Raw genomic sequence first — 18,772 nt, 5'->3', positions numbered from 1 at the left:
AAGATTACAAACTCAGTTTTTTCTTCCTCCCTAATTTTACTGATTTCTGAATTGTTAGCCTTTCCTTTGTCACCATGATCCTTAGTAGTAGAAATCTTTTAATACTGAGGTGGTTCAGATACTGTTTACACTTTTGTTACCTGATCTTAAGTATGAGTTTGACAGAAAGCTTAAGCTTCAACTTCATTCCATTGCAGCGTAAAACTAAAATACTGAGCTCTCATTTAACAGAGGAGGAGAAAAACTACTGGTCACTTACGAAATGCCCTGGCTAGCAGATGGTTAGAACTGTCTGCAGTCTGCCAGGGGATTGCAGGGATTCTATTGAAACAGTGAGGACAACTTTACTTACCTTATTGTCACTAGAAGGCTTTTGGCCTTGTGTGTTTTTAACCTTCAGCCTATGATTTTCTGAAGCAATGATGTTCTTGGACAGGGAGGCTGCAAGGCCAGTGTTCCGTCAGGGAAAATGGGTTAGTGACTTGGTTGTTCTTTCGGGGCTCATTCTCCCCCCCGCCCCCCCCCCCCCCCCCCCCCCCCCCCCCCCCCCCCGCCATTGGGAAATGCAGGGAGAGAGCGGTTTATTTGCAGGCAAATTCCAGATATCTGAGAAACAACCTTGGACCTGAAGGTGGAGAGCGCCGCCTTATTACCATGAAGATTGTGAATGTTTTGATACAGCTTGTGCGAAGACCAGCTTGTGCCTGTATCTCTTAGGAGTGCAGTAATTTGGGGACTTTTATTTTTCAATAAATAGTCCTTTCTGACTTCTGGATTTAATCCGTATTATGTGCTCAAGCTAGCAGTGTAAGGGATAGCACAATATTAATGACTGACCAAGACACCTGTCCGAAGTTATCATCGGGATTCAGTGTCTTGCAGCTCTTGGATTTGGATAGAGGGACTCTTCAGTTCCTCTTTGTCTTTCTGATGCCAATTTTATTTCACATGACCTTCCTTGAAAGCAGAAGGAACGGATCCACAGCAGCTGTGGTCAGGACTGGTGAGGTCAGCGGAGCCTCCGAGGCAGCTGCCAGCGGTACAGCTGCAGTGGGTGTTTGGCTTGGGGTCACGAGAAGAAAATTTCTGCCAGTTGCAGCAAGAGGTGTGTGAGCGCTTCCCCAGGGATGTGCTGGAGAGCTGCTGTTGGACGCGGGTGGGGTACGAGCCCAACAAACCAAGCGTTATGTACCTGAAGCTGCTGCAGTTACACCACGTGTCCGTAGTAATTCCTTTTGAGGCCTAATCTGTCTTTGAAATTCCCTGTGGCTCCAAAAGGAAGTACTTATCTGGACTAATAACACTAATTTAAGAAATACATCTCTACTTAGTTTTTAGTTTTTTCTTTTGAAGCTACTACTCAGTTGAATGTTTCAGATCTTAAGAAGTAGCGAACTGGCATTTTTTGTTTTTAACAGGGTCAGGGCTTTGGCCCCAGAGATTCATGTCTACCTGTTGCCCCATAACTGTGCGGGTAACGGGCCAGTACGAAAGGGCTTGTATGTATTTGACTTCTAAACACAATAGGAGTGGTGGTGTGATCGTCCACCTGTACTGGAAAAGGTAGCCTGAATGGCAGGGCAACGTAGCCGATTGTATTGGGGGGCACTTACTACACCATGTGTACCCACAGTTTGTTTACTCCATTTATATGTTGATGAAGAAACATGAACAAGCTCATACTTGCGGTATCGACAGCTGAGTGTTGCTGTGCTGACGCAAAGACGGTACACAAATAGCCGGGGTCTCTGCAGGGGAACCAGAAAGAATGAGATGACTTCCACTGCCTTTGGCAGAGGTTTGAGCCCTTCCTGCGCTGTTGGGAAGCGCACATAACTTTACATACGCACCAGCGATTAAAGCAGGGTCAAACAGTGTTTAACCACTGCTCCTGAGGCTTTGCGCTATAGTAGTTGTATCTCCGCACACCCTCCACACTCCCCAATAGCTGGAAGTGTCTCAAGTCTCAGCAATTTTGGGTCAAATCTGAAACCAACTCAAGGATTTTTGCCAGTTTTTTTCTTGGACTCAAAACAGCCTAAGTTTTGAGCCACTACTACTGTGTCAAATACAATTACAAATAATTTGTATTTGGAATAATACGTACAATTTTTTTTGCGCGTGTTCATCTGTGTAATTGCAACTAATACATTTTTATTCAATTAATTGAAATTTTATTAAGTAAGCATTAATGAAGGCATCTATCATGAAATAACCTATGTGTTCTTAATCACCTAATTTGTTACTCTGCTGTTCTGAAAGCATTCATTTTACTTCCCATACCAATATGCTGTCATCCCCTGGGTCTTCAACAGGAATTCTGTTGATTTTCAAGTTTTTCTTAAGAAGTTTGTAGCACTGGGTTTGTGTTTGGGGGGGTGGGTTTTTTTATTCTGGGGTTTATTTGGGTTTTTCTGGTTAGTTGCTTTTTTGGCCTCATGAAAACCAGAGCTTCATGCTACTAAATCATATAGAAACTACATCTATGAAAACACTACATGTAGTTGTTCTTTCCTGTGATCTTAAAACAAGTCAGTGAGACCCATAAAAAAGCATTTGCCGCAGTGTGGGGAGAACCTGAAACTAATCCTGACTGAATATTTTTTAATCATCTCAGTGCCAGTGATGTTTCACATATTGACAGTGTTTATTATTATTAAACAACATCTGATCCTTGGATACCAACGCCTGCAGCACACACAGCCACCGTAGGAGGTGTGGGACTGGCTGTCTGGTTATGTTCTTTTTCCTCCCTGTTTTGGTAAATTGCCTACATCTTTTAACTACTTTTTGAGTTTAATGGACATGGTTTTTCTTGCAATCTTGACTCCTTTTCAGCTTCTTGCTTTTTCTTTTCTTTTTTTTTTTGTATTTTTCTCCTAACAGACATGCAAATAATATGTTCTGTTACAGTTACACTTCTTGCTTTTGATCATGAAAAGTGAGAGGAGCTGACAAAAATAGTACTACAGCGTTGTCAAGGTTGTAGTACAATTCTGAGATGTCTGTGTCTGTATGCCAGGAAGAATGGAGAAAAAAAATACACCAACAGTTTATAATTGCTTAAAATACATTAGAGTTACTGTTAGAGCATGGAAATACCAGAATTGTTTATATGAAATGAAGAAACCTGTGGCTTAAATTTGATTCCAAAAGAAACTGATTGCTGTAAACCTCTGAAAATCCAGTTGAGAGGCACCTGGTTAGACACTTAGACTTTGGTGACAGTGTTTGACAATGATGACTGCAAAGAAAAAATACTTAAATAAAACCCTTGAAGAAGAAAGTTGTGAAAAATACTTATTTTTACGTTTTTAATTGTTTTTTCAAATTCAGTGAGAAATAAACCCAACTTTTCATTAAGTGATGCGGGGGCAGTTTTAAATAATGTTTCCTAAAGAATTGTTTGACAGGGAATAAATGCAGGTCATGTTCTAAGAAGGAACATGCAGTTCTTGGGACATCTACAGTCACTATATTGAAGAGTGAGATTCCCATGAGACTATTTTGTGCAAGTGGTCAGAAGCAGTGACTGCGATACACAGTACAACCGCGTTCTGTGAAGGAAGGAAACTTCAGAATGCACGGTGTCTGTTTCTATAAGCTGAAAGTAGTGTTAAAAACCTTGTTGCCTTTGGTAAACTTTATACATAGGCTTCTTAAGACTGTCTTTGTAAGGTATTTTTGAGTCATTGTTTTACTTTTTATGTGTATGTAGAACCCTAGAAGTTTGTTTTCTATTTTGGCTGAAAAAGAAACCACTGGGGAGCATGAGCAAAGATTCTGCCTTTTCTGAAAAATGGGGAATTAAAATTTTAATAACTGTCAGTTCTGCGTTAGCCACAAAGCAAAACACATCAGTTGATGTGAAGAGAACATTGTTTACCCTCATGAGTCACTCTCAAAATCGTAAAGGAGGAAACTTTTTTTTGAAAATCTAAACTAAAATGAAATAGCTTTAGAATACTTGATTGAGCCTGAAGCTACTTTTAACTGAGTACACCTAAACAGCTGCTTTTTTTTTTTTTTTAAGGAGTGAGATTGCACTCTTAATTGTTTTTTCAGCCTTTACTATTTCATTGATACATTAGGTCTAGAACACACCTACTGATTCATAACTGTCTTGGAAGAGCTTTTAGAACAGATTGCTTTACAGGGAAAATTACAGTTCAATACTACGGAGATCTCTTATCAGTGTTCATCTGCACTTTAAAAATTATCTCATCAGTTGGGGGCCCAAGTGTGATGTCCTGGGTTAGATCTCGGATATGGCTAGCTGTTCAGCTTCCCTCCTCCCAGTCTTCAAGCAGCTGTGACTGATGCAGCTAAGCACCGATGTCATCTTTCCATCTTCAGGGAAAGAAAGACTGAGAGGAGCATTTGGGGAGGATGGTGTTACCAAGAACCTTAACATGCAGGACAGCTGTAGGAGAACAGCAGCAGAGATGATCAGCCTTGGGGAGGAAAAAAAAGTCCGCAGTGACTTCTTGCCATCCTTTTGAGACAAGGGCAGTAAATAGTCCAGAACACCAGTACTTTTTGTTGGAGAATGAGCAATTTTAGCTAGCAGAGAAGAAAGCAAATGAGTGCTAAAGAGTATCTTGATCTGTTTGTATTTTTAATACTTTTCTGGGGAAATACTTTTCTGGGGAACTATAGGAGGTATTAGAAGAGGCTTAATGAAGTGAAATAGGGTTTTATTGTAAATGGAGGAGAGGACAAATCAGTATTGATAGTAGGAGTAAACAACTTGAGGTTTCTGAGGTAATTATGATGGATTTTAAAAGACCAGTTGTATTTAGGGTATACAATACTGGTGAAGCTTATCCCTCCAATCCCAAAGCTCTTTAGCAGGGGAAGTTTGATCCTAATCTGAACTACGACTCATAACTTACCTCTTTATTTGAACCAGCATTTTCCTCTAGATATGTTGTTCTGCATTGCTTTTTCCTCTATAAATCACTACAACAGAATTCAGAAATTAAGACACTTTCAGTTATGGAAAGCAACTGCCTTGAGAAATGTTTGTTTCAGTGGCTGAAGTTGCTGCAAGTTTACATTGGCAAATAAAGCACAAGACTATCCTGTTGAAACCTCAGAAGAAATAAGGTAGTATAGATTGAGGTAAGCCATGCTTTTTTATATATGCTTAAAAAAAATAATCAGAAGTGCAGCGTAGTTTAATTTGTAATGGGATATGTCAAGGCTATAGGAGATAAGCCTGTTTTTTATTATGTGCTATCAGATAAATAGTAAATGTTGTGACAGTGTAGAATGCACCAGGGCGTACAGGCCACAATATAGGTAAGATTTTTTGGTTTTAATTTTATGTTACTATGGGCAGTGAGACAAACGTGCAAAACACTAACACAAGCCTTGACTATCAAATATGTACATTATCTGCACCTTATTTGGAGTTACATGATGGTAACATGTTTCACAAACATCATGGATTTGGAATGTATGTACTGCGTGCTCTTACCCATTCCAACAGAGCTTCCAGAACAGGTTACTGAAATGACATGAAACAGAAGTATAAATGTTAGGTGTTAGGTTGTAAGCCAGAAAATATTAGTAGTCTGTTGAATGTAGTCCATGCTATACAACTGTGCAATCCCATCCGATAGCAGTAGTTTTTATAATGGATTAAATTTACACCCTGGGAAAGGAATCCCAAGGGAATTTCTACTGCTTTAAACAATTTTTACTTCAGAAATGTGCTTAGAAATGATTTGTAGAAGTTCTTGATTTGTTTCTTTATTCCAACCCAGAAATTCTATAAAGTTAGAAAACAAAGCAATTAAAAATCCTCATTTATTTGCTTTTGTATCTGACCACTACTAACCTCCCAACTGAAAATTAGCTTCTCTGTATTCTCCAGGTTATGGGTGATCCAGTTAAAGAGGCACCTGTGTACATAAGTATGCCCAGTCCCAAAATGCTCCTAAGAAGTTCCTGTCACAGGTAGTGCAAGATAGCACCCATAAAGTTTATTCTGGATTCAACATCAGAATAGAAAAGTTCCATTCCATGCCATCTTTACTCACATAATTTCAGATTACAACGTAACCATCTAACATGCGTGGAAAAAAATACATTGTTCAAAGACATTTAAATTTTACCTGAATATATTTTTTTAGGACAAAATGTAAGCTTCATCCCCTTATCAGTAACTGGAGATACTACCACTGTGTAGACGTCTCCACAAGGTATCTCGGTGATATCACAGTGGCTTAGACCTGAGCTAGGGGTACAGGTGAAATTGCCTTTTGAGCCATGTAAATCAGTATTGTAGTTTATCGTTTCATCAGAAGCTCGCCAGTATACCCTGATACCATTATTGCCAAGTCTATATAGCTTCACTCCAGAAGGGCAGCAAGCACCTAATAAAATAAAAAACATTAATAAGCAAATTTTGTGAACCCACAATACGTTACAAATTCATAGAGTGCACTTTAAACCAGATGATATTTCGATCACACTAGATAACAGCATTTCAATGAGAAATTATTATTTCATAGAAAGGCAAAATAATTTTTGAACTGAGCTAGGGAAGAAAATGTTCTATCAGACTCGTATTATGGAGCTGGAATTATGGAGCCATTGTTTTAAACGCTGGAATACTGTTGCTCTCTCCTGACTACGGAGACACCAGGGCTACCCTAGAGTGCCCAGAATCTTTTTGTGGTCTCTAAAAGTTTATTATGCTGTAGTAATTTAAATTTAAAAATTGATTCTGGAGCATTGTAATAAAAACATCTTTAAATTTCCACCTGATGGCTGTTATAAGAACAGGGCTTAAATTACATGTGAAAATAATCCAAAGTGCGTTTATTCAAGAGAGAACTGCAACCGTATTAACTATGTATTGAATTTCAGCTGCACTATTTGTATGAGAGGAACACTACACAAAGCAAGTTGTATATTGAGTCTTTTTCTTCCCCATTGCATTTACATACTGGAAGAATATCCTTGATATGTGCAACTGGATGTCAAACCCGTTTCACTGATTGCTTTCAGAGATACAGTATAATTGGTGCCGCATGCGATGCATCCCAGGAGACAGTAGTTTTGAAGGGTGTGACACTTTGCCTGTCCTTTTGGAGACTCCAGTGCTGTTACGTATGTCCGTGCACCCATCCCAACAGACCAGCTGACATTTGTTACAGACTGTGTCACTTGAGTTAGTATCAGGTCTTTAGGGCAACAAGGAGCTTAAAAAGAACAAAAAAATAGAGAAGTCAGTTCTTTTTCATACTTGGAAAATTGAAGTTATTTTGGGGGGTTGCAACTGGAATAGTACATAAGCAAGAGCAAAGGCATGAAGGTGTGCACTTTTCAGGCAAACATTAGTATTACTTGACTATTCTGGAAAGCTAATAAACAAAATGAGATCAATTTGTCTCTAACAGTGAGTTATAACCCTAGAATTTTAATAAGATCATTATTCACCAAGATACTAAAAATCACCAAAAATTGTGATCAGAATGTCAGGGTCCATCTCTACCCCTCAAGTCATATAGCTCAGTCCATCTCTGTTTAAAGCCTCTTCATCTACAATGCAAAATGACTGCAGCCAAACTGCCTGTAAAAATAAATCCTGGTGTACGTTAACCTCTGAACTGTGCTTGGGGATTGTCTGGGTGACTGGTACAGGACAAAACTCTGCTAGCAAATTAATAGCAGGAATGGTGAGTAGGATGTGCTTTAATCTGTTCTTCACACTATTTGTTGTCATTACCTCATTGCCTTTCCCAGAAATGTTAAAAGTCAAAATGCTGACAAGGAAGTTAAGCATTACATTAGTGGATTATGTTCTTATATTTTAGTTAGCTGTGCCACATGACAATTGCTTGCACAAAGGCTTCTCAGTATGAGGCAAGCGCCAAGTGATCCTTCCTTCTCACACACACAGACACACACGTTTAAGTAGAGGACATCCAGCAACAGATAGTATAATATGCACACACTGTAATTAAAAACAAAAAACACACAAAAAAAGCCAAAAACATATAAAGAGACACAGAAGTATTTTAATAATAAGCTGTTAAACATTTTCCACTATTTACAATTCCCACATACCTGTCTCTAAAGGGACACTGTAGCTTGGTAAACTCTGTCCTGCTGGTGATCTTGCTATAGCGCTAACCGAGAAAGCAGATCCACAGGGAAGATTAATTAGGGTGCAGGAATTTCCAGAGCTCGTGCAATGCCAAAGTCCAGCCTCTCCTCTGGCAGTGACAATGTATGTAGCTGCTTCGTTGTTAGATTGCCAGTGCACGCTGACTACCGAAAGCGCCTCCTTTGAGATACTTTTAATTTCAGGACTGCAGGGAGCTGAAATATTTCACGTGAACAGTATTTGAACAGATTGTTTATCCATACTATTTAAGTTACATGTGAAAATTAAATTCCAGTTAAAGCTAACAAAATACTCTGGAAAAGTATATGATCCTGAAGTGTTTACTCCTGGTGAGAATTTAGAATTTGTGACAACTGATAATGAAAGGATTTTGCATGCAAACTCAGAGATGAATTGTAAATGTGATTCTTCAAAAACTTGGAGCTATCAGAAGCTTTCAATCCAAATTTGTTTTTAGGTCCCTGCTTACAGTATAGTTTTAGACTTCTGGTATTTATTTATTTATTTATGTATTATTTTTATCCGTTACAGGAACTTAGCACCCCAGTAATGCTTTTTATCTGTGAATCACTGCAGCGCCCGACTAATTACTTCTGCTAAAGGAAAATAAGAATGATGGTAATACCTGTTGCCACGTCCTTTGACGCACAGGACGTGTTGCTGCCCCTGGCCTCGCTGAAGGAATAAACCGTGATGCTGTAGCGGGTGTCGCACTGCAGAGCCGACAGGGTGCAGGCGGTGGCGGTGTCGTTGCAGAGCCGCAGCCCGCCGCGGCCGGCCGCACTGGTTTGGTAGATTTCAGCACCCCGGACAGGGGCCCAGGTCACCCGCACGGTGTCGCTGGAGGCCACCACGGCCCTGAAGTCGCTGGGGCAGCACGGGGCTGGGGACAGAGCGCAGGGCGGGCGACCTGAGCGTCGGCCGGCAGCTGGCCCGAAACCCGACAGCCGCGTTTCGTTCACCGATCTGCTTCACGTCTTAAGTACCCAAAGGTGACTGATACTGTGCAAGCAGTCTCATTCATCCAGACTTACGCCCAGAACTAACTCACTACCCCTCCTTCCAAATCAAGAGAGGGCATTTGAAGGTATAGGTAACACAAAGACATATAGGAATTATGTATATCCTGGATTTAAAATATCAAAGCACCTAGATGTTAAGTAACTCTAACAATGTTCTTCACAGCTTTCCATTGAGCTTTTGTTACTTTTTCACTTTCCAAATACGAAAACTCTCTATGAGGAAGTTTAAGATTTTGGTACACCCTTCCTAAGGCAATAGGGAAAAAAAAAACCCCAAACCCAAACCAAAAAACCCACAACAGAAAAAACGGGACTAGAATGCAAATGTTATGCCAGCAGTGTGTTATTCGTACATCCATGCCTGATGATTGTGAATTGTTAAACTATTGTCAAGTTTGTAAGCATGTTGTTGCACTTGACTATGCAAGCCAAATTCAGCTGCAATGTGAAATGGTTCTTTTTCTCTGCCAACCTATGTGTGTTTTGCCCAAAACCTGAATAAAAACAGTTTAAGTCACTATCTTCCAATAAAAACATCCAACTAGCTCTATAATAAACCCAGTTAAAGGATCCAAAATGAATTTGCAAGAATTCCTTGCCACTTACCGGTAGTGTAATTGAATACATCACCTAAAGGACTCTGCCCTGCCTTGTTATATGCAAAGATACTGATGAAATAAGTGAAGCCACAGTCTGACTGGAAACGGCATTGAGTACGTGATGTGTTGCAGTGCACTTCCAAGCCATCATCACTCTTCACAAAAACCACGTAATAATGTCCGAAATTGACATGAGACCATGATACCAACAAGCGGCCAGGTTCACCCTCTTCAATTGATATATTTACCGGTGCACAAGGAACTGAAAAAAAAAAACATTTTAAAAAAGAAAAAAAGAATTGTAAACATAGTATTTTTATTGAAGTTACACTTTTGGGGAGTAAGGGGAAACCATGTATATATAGAATTATTCTACTCAGCTTGAACAGTTGCTCTGTCTTGTTCAAGAAAACAGCAACTTATCTGTCTCTATAGAGGATGCTCCTTACATTTAGATAAAAAAGTGAGTACGACTCTCACAGAACAAAATAGATGCAACCTTCCTGTCTTCAAGAAAAGAGCTTAAGGAGCCCCTGTGAACAAAACCAGTGGCACCAGGCAGTATTTCAAAAGGAACTGGTACAGCCTGTGCTCACAAATAGTAGTTCTGGATGACAATCGGAATACTAGCTTGAATAGCAGTTGGCATCCAAAAGCCTTTATGTGAAAACCCCTTATATGAAAGTATGAAACTCACTGGCTGTGTCTGAATAAAGCTGTCCTTTGATCAGGTTTCATTTCTGGTGGCATGCCAAAATGTCACATTAAACAGTGAACCCCACGGTTTTTGCTTAAATAACATTTACTTTCTGTCTAGTTCAAAATGTTTAGCTTGCTGCTATTAGAATGAATATACATGATCTAGCTGGAGCAATCCTGGCTGAGAAGATTACAGCCCACAGCTTAAAAGTTGTCTCTTGCTTAAGGCATGCTCATCCCATTAGATCCATCTCTGAGTTGCTCACATGGATGATCTCTAACTCACATCAATGAGAAGTCAAAATGAGGCAGGTTACATCAAATAATTAAGCAAATAACATTTTGCCTTTAAGGCAGCACATAGTAAAAAAAATGATTTAGATTTTGGTACACTGGCAGTTGACCTAACAGATCAGGAAGCAATAACCTCTGACAGCGGTGTGAAGTGGCTGAAAGCAGGAACCTTTTGTCCTGACAAAGCTGCTGCTTGAGAATGGTTGATGGCCTCTTAATTTATTCTAGTGGTGTTACTTTAGCTGAATGTGGTTTTGTTGACCTCCTTACTAACTAACCACCAGATGAAGCCTAGAACAGTCCTCAGCCTAGGGCAAGTCCTTAATGCTATTTCCTCATGGATTTCTCCCAATCTCTTTGTGACAGACCTGACCCAGTAGGACAGATCTGTTATTCCTTACATGAGTTTTACACTCAGAAAACTGACTTTAGAACAGGTACTTCTGGTAAGAGGAAAATGCAGGCTTACTGGTTGAGCCAACAATATATAACCCATTGCAAGCTTTTCCTCACAGGAACATGAAGAAAGTTTAGGCTATTATCCCTGAAATTGAAAGGTATATGGCACAGTTCATGCACAAATTCAGCAGCAGAAATAACTGTTTGAGAACCACTCATGAATTGTAATGGACTAATTTATATCTGAAATTAAGGTAATACATGCTAAAATGCCATAAGCTATATAAGGATCAATGACACATACTAGTTTTTAAGCTTACTGCATCAGTAGGTTTACTGGCTCCAGCATCATTGTATGCTGTGACAGAAACATAATATTCAGAGCCGCACTGGAGCGATGGCACCATGCAGGAGGCAGAAGATGTGTTACACTTCAGTTTCAAGAGTCCACTGGAGGCTGTCACACTGTAAGTTAGAGCTCCTTCTGTTGGCATCCAAGAAACAATAGCTCTTAAAGCGCCACTATTAAAAGCTACTTTAACATCCGCTGGTGCATTAGGACCTATGGTATATCAATCAGTTTGGAACAGAAAAATACAACTTAGCATATTGCCTACAGACATGTTCTTTTTTCATAACTTGCAAACTAAATACAATTCTTGTGGTGCAGACCTTACCCTCATTCATATTAAAGTAACAGTTTTTTCAGGAAATGTTTCTAGTTGTACATTGTCACAAAACTTTCTGTTGAAACTCCCTGCCTTATTTAAGTATTTGCTTCTCACAGTTAGAAAAATCCTCAAATCAGAATAAGCTTGTGTAATCCTTACCCAGGCCTGTCCTGGGTACAGTTGTGGTGAAAATTTATTAAATTGATTACTGCTTATGAAAAAGTCTTTGTCTTTAGGAATTGTTTAATTTAGTAACATTGGGGAGCTCAAGGACTACTTTAATGAGCAGGTGGTGTTTGTCCTGAGCCCTGTGAACAAGCAAGATATGAGCAGGACCATCCAGACAATAAATATTGTGTGCAGCTGTGTTATGATGGTTAACTCCACCACGCTCGGGCCAATGTCCCTGGCGTGTGTGAACCTTATGAATCATGAGATCACTCAGCCTAAACTTAAAAGTTTACATGTGCTAGCTGTGTAAACTATTTTTATTTTTCACTGAGTATAAAGGAGGGCAAGCTCTGGGACTGGGCCAGAAGTCTCGCCTACAGGTGGATGTACCACGTAGGAATTTTCCCAGTTAGCAAGAGACCCCGGGTCCTGGCTGCAATAGGGCTTCCCAGCTGAAGTGTGGGCCTGGATGACATTAAGGTGGTAATTGGTGATGTGTTCTTTTCTTAGTCTCTGTAACACTTTGAAGTAATGATTTGACGCTTTGCTCCTATTCTCTTTTATCATATTGTGCATCATAATTAGTACTGTTTCCTTTTATCATGCTGCATGCTAGTTGCCCTTATAATAAACTGCACTTATTCTGAGATTTGATTTTAAATTAATTTTTGCTTGGTATCCAGTCAATCAGCAAAACAACAACTTTAGTGTTAGTTAATGGTATCTTTGCCTCAGTGTTACTCATTAAACATAGCCATGTCATCCAACTTTTCTTGAACTTTGAGATGGGGTAAAGACTATATGATCTGAAAATCTACCCAATGTGTCTTTGAAAAACAAAACACAATCACTCATACACATAAACACTTTCTGTTTGTTTGTTTTTAAATGCTTACTTGGTTTCAGAAAAGAAAACTTACTTGTTCTTTGATTATACGTGAAATCATCTCCAGGAATCCCATTTACATTCCAGGCATACGCCTTGATAGTATAGAGAGTTCCTGGATCTAGATTTTTAAATATCAAGGAGGTATTGGTGGTGTTCTCCTTCAGCATTCTGCCCAAACCATCTGATCTCATGAGGGACACAGAGAATCCAGCTGCCATGTACACAGCTCTCCAGCTCACTGCAATGGAGTCACAACTTGGAGAACTAACAGACAGAACTGGAGCAGCCAGGACTGTTGAGAAAGAACACCAATTAAGCTTTTGTTTTTTTCATTAATACCATCCGAAAGGGCCACATTTGAAATGAATACACAGAAACAACAATCACCAAACTCTGAGAGACAGATTCAGTGACAATAAAACCAGAAAAATAAATTAATGTGAGACTGACAGAATAAGTATGAAAACTGATTTGGTGCATTCATTATGATATTACAAGTTTTGTAAAATGAATGTAGCTCATGCACAAAGTATGAAAGGACAAATGTGTAGATGAATGAAAATCACCAAGAAGATACTGCATTTCCTGTCCTCTAAGTTTCGCAGTCTTACTATTTTATAATTTTAGTTGTTCATTTCCTTAATTTCCTCAAGTTATGTCTTTCATTAAAATAAAATATGATTTTGTTAACATAAAAGACATAAATTCATACAAATTCTAGTAAAACTTCCTATTAAACATTTAACTTACAGTACTGTCATAAAGTAAAGCATTAATTCAGACTCTTGTCCTGGTCATTAAGTCAGATGGCCAAATTCTAGTCCTCAAAAACTGAAAGGAGAATGTGATCAATACAATTTAAAATACAAGTTTATAATAATTCAGTACTGGTACATGTCTGGACTATACTGTTTGGGATTTTGTTCAAATTAAAAAAAAAGATGCTTGCATGAATGCTTTATATTATAACAACATTAAAGAGTTTGAAATAAGAGTAAGAATTTGAAAGTCACCTGTTTTTGCTTTTCTGAAAGGTGAAGGCTGGCTTTTTCCTCCTGAATTTATAGATCTGATAGTGATTCTGTACAAGGTGGCAGGTTTCAGTCCCGTCACTGTGCCTGGAGAGTTTGTAACTACAGTTTCAATGAAGGAATCTCCATCTTGTGCAGTCAGCAGATAACTAGTAGCCCCAGGTACTGCTCTCCATTCCACTGTGATACTGTTGCTAAGTTTTGAGTAAGCTTGGTCAATAACAGGTATGTCTGGAGCTAAATGGAAATAACGATAGACATACTGAAATTGGGGAACTCTATCAGCCTGATGAAATGCTACGTGCCTCTGAACATTTTGCAAAGGTAAAGTGGAGGACAAACGGCCTAAAATTTCTGTGAGTTTGAGTTAAATGAAGTTTAAATGAATATCAACAAAATACAGAGTCTTGAGATGTTCTAGACCAACTTTCATCTCTCAATAAAAATACTCTAGTACCCTTGAGATCACTATTGAAAATTACCATTTTTTAACCTAGTTTGAAATGAGAGGTTTCTTTTTAGGCTTGCTCTATAGCCCATTAACTATACTGGATATTTACAGAAAGCAGTATACAAAACAATACATACAAAGAAGAAGTGGATGTTTATACAAAGCAGTCTGAAATAGGATGCTGAATAATAGGCTTTTCTATGTCAGAACAACATAAAATAATTTAGTTTTGAAGGGACCATGGGAAATCATCTTATCCAACCCCCTGCTCAGAGCAGATATACAATAACATGACACATCAAATACTGCAATTAAATGCTTTTCTATTATGCTATGCTGCAAGCCATTAAGAAAGAGCTCTTGTGTACTGCAGTGACAAAGTAACTACAGAGAGTGTATTTCTTAACCACAAGTAATTTGTGTTCAGTAATCAGGATTTTCACACTAGAATCAGCATATGTAAAGCAAGTCCATAAATTGCAAGGCTGCAAAAAACTCACTAGAAGAGGAAAAAAAGATAAAACGAAAGTGCATCCCACCTAAAATTAAGAAAAGGAATTTAAAAGTATTTGGGACAAAAGTACATGCTTTGAGGCAAACTTATTTATAGTAAGGCAGTTAAGTTGGGATTTCAGAGACCCTAGCAAGTATTACACAACTCCTGAGCATTACATCCACTTTCTTAGTCCCAAGTACTTTCTTATTCAGCCATAGTCAGACATCCTCTTTTGCCGCATTTGTAAAAATGGTAGCATATATTCTATGTGATCATGCCTATGGAACATCTGCATGTGTGTCTTTTGCGATCTTTGAGCAAACTATTGCACTATGATTTTTTTTCCTTTTTAAAAATTGTCTTTAGTAACAATTCATGAAAATTTCTGTGAAGGAAATCCTTAGGCAAGTAACTCCCTTAGACTTGCATAACAGTCAAGTAAAGAATATATAGCATATGATTTATATCAGAAATAAATTACATAACATTAATCATTAATATCTGTTCTCCCATAACTAAGCTAGCAATGGAGGTGGGTTTTTTATATTTATCAGGATAAACACTGCTACTTTTTAATTTTCAATTTTTATTGTAATAATTATGTTTAGAAGAAACAAATTCTACTGGAAAAATAATGGCTATTTCTAAAAATCACCAGTTAAACTATTTTAAAAACAGAATTTCAACAGAATATTTTTTCAATTACATTTCAGTGATGAAATAAAAAAGCATTTCTGTTTATGCATATTCTTATTCAATATCCATCAACGACTTATATACTACAAGTTCTTTTGTGAATGAAACAAAAATACTGTTTATCAGCATCAGTAGTGGAAAATACATTTAGCTTCACATCTGCATTCGTAAAGAAAGGGTAGGTGATTTGGAAAGCTGCAGTCTGAGCAAGCTGGGGATGGCAGGAAAGGAAAACATATACATTAAAAAAAAGCAGCGAGGAAATGGAGTTAATCATGCTAATACTGTACTCAGTAGGAGAACTAGCAAAAGGCTTCAACAGGACTATTCCCTACCAGTACAATGAAACATCAAGGATAAAATCCCAGTCCTCCAAATGTTAATGGAAATTAGGTTGAACAAAGTTTTTCTTACTAACCTGTTGACTGCATAATTTGTGTTTCTGCAAGAATAATTCCATTCTTGTCTATGGCTTCTGCTTGTATAGCATAAATAGTATTGGGAATTAACGAAGTTAGTGTTCCTTTAAGTGTACCATCACTAAAATGAACCAGTAATGAATGGCCTACAGTATTCACAGCTGTAGCTGTGACTCTGTAAGAAGAGGCTCCTGAAAACTTGGGCCATATGAGGTAAATGCTTCGTGATGTCACATCAAATATAGACACAGAGAAACCTAAAAAAAATATATATAGAGAATAAAAATAATTATAAAAAAATCATTTCAGTCATTCCTGAATTTAGTCAAGTCTTGACAAGAAGATTGTTCAGTGCCTTATCAAGCATCTACATGACCTAATTTTCGGACTAAAGGCATTCCACTGAATTTGGAGTGCTATTTCCTTTGTTCACTTTTGTAATCCATTAATTACTGTAACAACTGCTGCTTGTTCTCATAATATCAGGTTGTGATGATAGCTATTTTTCCTGAAACCCTCATATGCTATAGTCTAACTATTTTTAAAAATACTGGGCATTACCCATATGTGAATTTACAACCAGTGTCAACAACATCCACACATGAATAGGATCAAATGCTTGTTTTGCAAATTATGAAAAGAATATGCTACAGTAAGTGTCCAGATACTGCAACATTGCAACATTGCAACATTGCCTTGACAGGTCAGTATATGAAGAAATGTGAACTGTCACCAGAGAGTGAATGAATTCTGAGAGCATTTAATGTAATCTTGCATTCCTCATATTTTAAACTTGTCAATATTCACATTTAAGGCAATAGGAGCTGTAGGCACAAAATACGAGATAGAAGAAAGTACAAAATGTTGTGAAACATTGGAAATATTTGTGCTTAGGAGATCATGCTTCTGGTGTGTGTTTTTGAGGTGGGTGGTTTTTTGGTTTTTGGTTGGTTTTTTTATAGTATAAAAAGATACAACAGTTAATTGGGTGCAAATACGGGACAGTTTGAATCTATCTGTAGCACAGTTATGTAGCTAATTAACAGCACAATCTATCCAGCTGAGTGTTCTCCCTGGTTCACACTAGTGTCAAGGTGTAAGTGGTCTGTCAAAATCTTTGTGTGAGTGCCCAACAGAATATGGACTCCTAAAAATGAGGTTTAAAATTTATAAAGATATCAACATAGATTTTTTTAAACCTGAATCAAACTTAAAAACAATTATTGTTTATAAAGCTGTTTGAACTTACAGAATGTTTTATTAGAAATCACATGAGCATGTTCTTTTCAGACCTGTTAAAAAATAAGCAGGCAAAACCAAATACCATTTCGAAGATTTACCTGTGTTAGCTGAAAAGATCTGAAAAGGAAGATTTAAAAAAATTAGAAATACAAAGTGAAATATTTCATTTGGAAAATTAAAAAAAAATGTTAGTAACAACAACAACAACAAATTAAACCACTGCATTTTATTAATACATTATACTGATATGATGTATTTCCTCAGAGTCTTTAAGTACAGAAATTATGTGACCAATGATATTTGGTACGGGTATGTAGATCTACAACTTCTTAGTTTTCCTCTCTGCATCTGGCTCTAGATCCCGATTTCAGTTGTTGGCAGACTTTGAAAGACCTCGGATCCTAATATATTCTTTTATTTTTCAGTCATTCATAAACACTGCAAAAGTGTAATAGTAACAAAATATTAACTTAGAAGCAGGTGCCAGGTAGTCTCTACCCTTTTAGTTTACTTTTACAAAGAGTATACAGTATCATTCTTGAAAACAGTTTTAAAGCAAGTAAGTTGCACTCACCATTTCTAGGCAGTTGAAAAGCAGTCCAACAAGTATTAATGATTGACTTTTTGCATCACACATCTTGTCAGAACTTTGTTCCAGCCTTCAGAGGGGGGTGAGCTCAGGCCGGTCCCTGCTGTGACCAGCAATACTCTGCAGCAGCAGCAGCACTGCCACCGCAGCTTTACTCCCCGGCTGAGGGGAGGCTGAGGGGAGGCTGAGGGGAGGCTGAGGGGAGGCTGCGTGAGGCCAGGCCTCCGCCCCGCTGGCCCGCAGCCTGCCAGCCCTCGCCAGAACCGCCATGACACGAGCCCGCCATGGCACTGCACTCCTCGGCCCGCGGGCGGTGGCATTTTCCCCTTCTGCTGCAGGATCCGGTTCCTGTATTGCTTATGCAAGATACATAAAATAATTACATTCTGTAATGTAAATTTGAAATTATTGCCATCTTTGCCCAGTTAGAAAGCTCTTCTTTTCTCTCAGGAATGATGCCCTGGTCATACTCCCCTTTGGACAGCACGCTGCCATGCCAACTGGGAACCGCTCTTCCTCATGCTTCGTGTTGTGGGGAGAGAAATTTTCATCTCTTCGTATCCGTACCAGCTGCTGGCTCCCCTTTGACAACATGCCTCTGCGTTTCCAAACGAAAATTTCTGCCAGGCCATTTCAGGTGTCAAGAAATGGTATCTTTCGACGAACTGACAGTGTTTTCTTTGGTGGCTTACGGATGTACCTGGGAACCTGGGGGCCGCTGTTATGAGGGAGCCACAGTGGCGGGACAGCTTTACACCCCGAGGCACCCGGGACGGCGGCGGGTTTCGCCCCCGCACCGCTCCCCGCACGGCACGCGGAGCCGGCCGCGCCGCTCGGGAGCCAGGGCCCGGCGTGCCGGGCTCACCTGAGGGGCGGCGGGCGGCTCTTTCCTCAGCGGACGAGCCCCGGTCGCCGGGCGCTTCCCCAGTGGGAATTTCGGACGCCGCCATGGCAGCGATGG

General features: G+C 39.0%; 1 protein-coding gene across 8 annotated transcripts; it reads right to left on the bottom strand.

The window, feature by feature from the left end:
- Positions 1–548: 548 nt before the first annotated feature.
- On the bottom strand, positions 549–18,701 carry FNDC7 (fibronectin type III domain containing 7). 8 transcript variants are annotated; one of them, XM_040610801.1, is made up of 14 exons: positions 17,797–18,699; positions 17,321–17,339; positions 15,980–16,237; positions 13,901–14,155; positions 12,919–13,179; positions 11,461–11,718; positions 9,772–10,026; positions 8,769–9,026; positions 8,083–8,337; positions 6,960–7,214; positions 6,123–6,383; positions 5,483–5,512; positions 4,896–4,962; positions 549–1,748 (listed from the first exon to the last, which is right to left on the bottom strand). In XM_040610801.1, the coding sequence occupies exons 1-13, from the start codon at positions 17,857–17,859 to the stop codon at positions 4,922–4,924; spliced, it is 2,469 nt and encodes an 822-aa protein (XP_040466735.1). In that variant the 5' UTR covers positions 17,860–18,699; the 3' UTR covers positions 549–1,748; positions 4,896–4,921. The 8 variants fall into 8 exon arrangements, 4 of the variants coding, with proteins under 4 accessions (XP_040466735.1, XP_040466733.1, XP_040466734.1 ...); XM_040610799.1 differs by lacking the exon at positions 549–1,748 and adding an exon at positions 4,054–4,563 and having other exon boundaries at positions 17,797–18,698; XM_040610800.1 differs by lacking the exon at positions 549–1,748 and adding an exon at positions 4,054–4,454 and having other exon boundaries at positions 17,797–18,698.
- Between the last annotated feature and the right edge of the window lie 71 nt (positions 18,702–18,772).

Source organism: Falco naumanni, chromosome 11, assembly GCF_017639655.2.
Source record: "Falco naumanni isolate bFalNau1 chromosome 11, bFalNau1.pat, whole genome shotgun sequence".
NCBI lineage: Eukaryota > Metazoa > Chordata > Aves > Falconiformes > Falconidae > Falco > Falco naumanni.
Note: the sequence above shows the minus strand (reverse complement) of the source record. Positions and strands in the feature narration are given on the sequence as shown.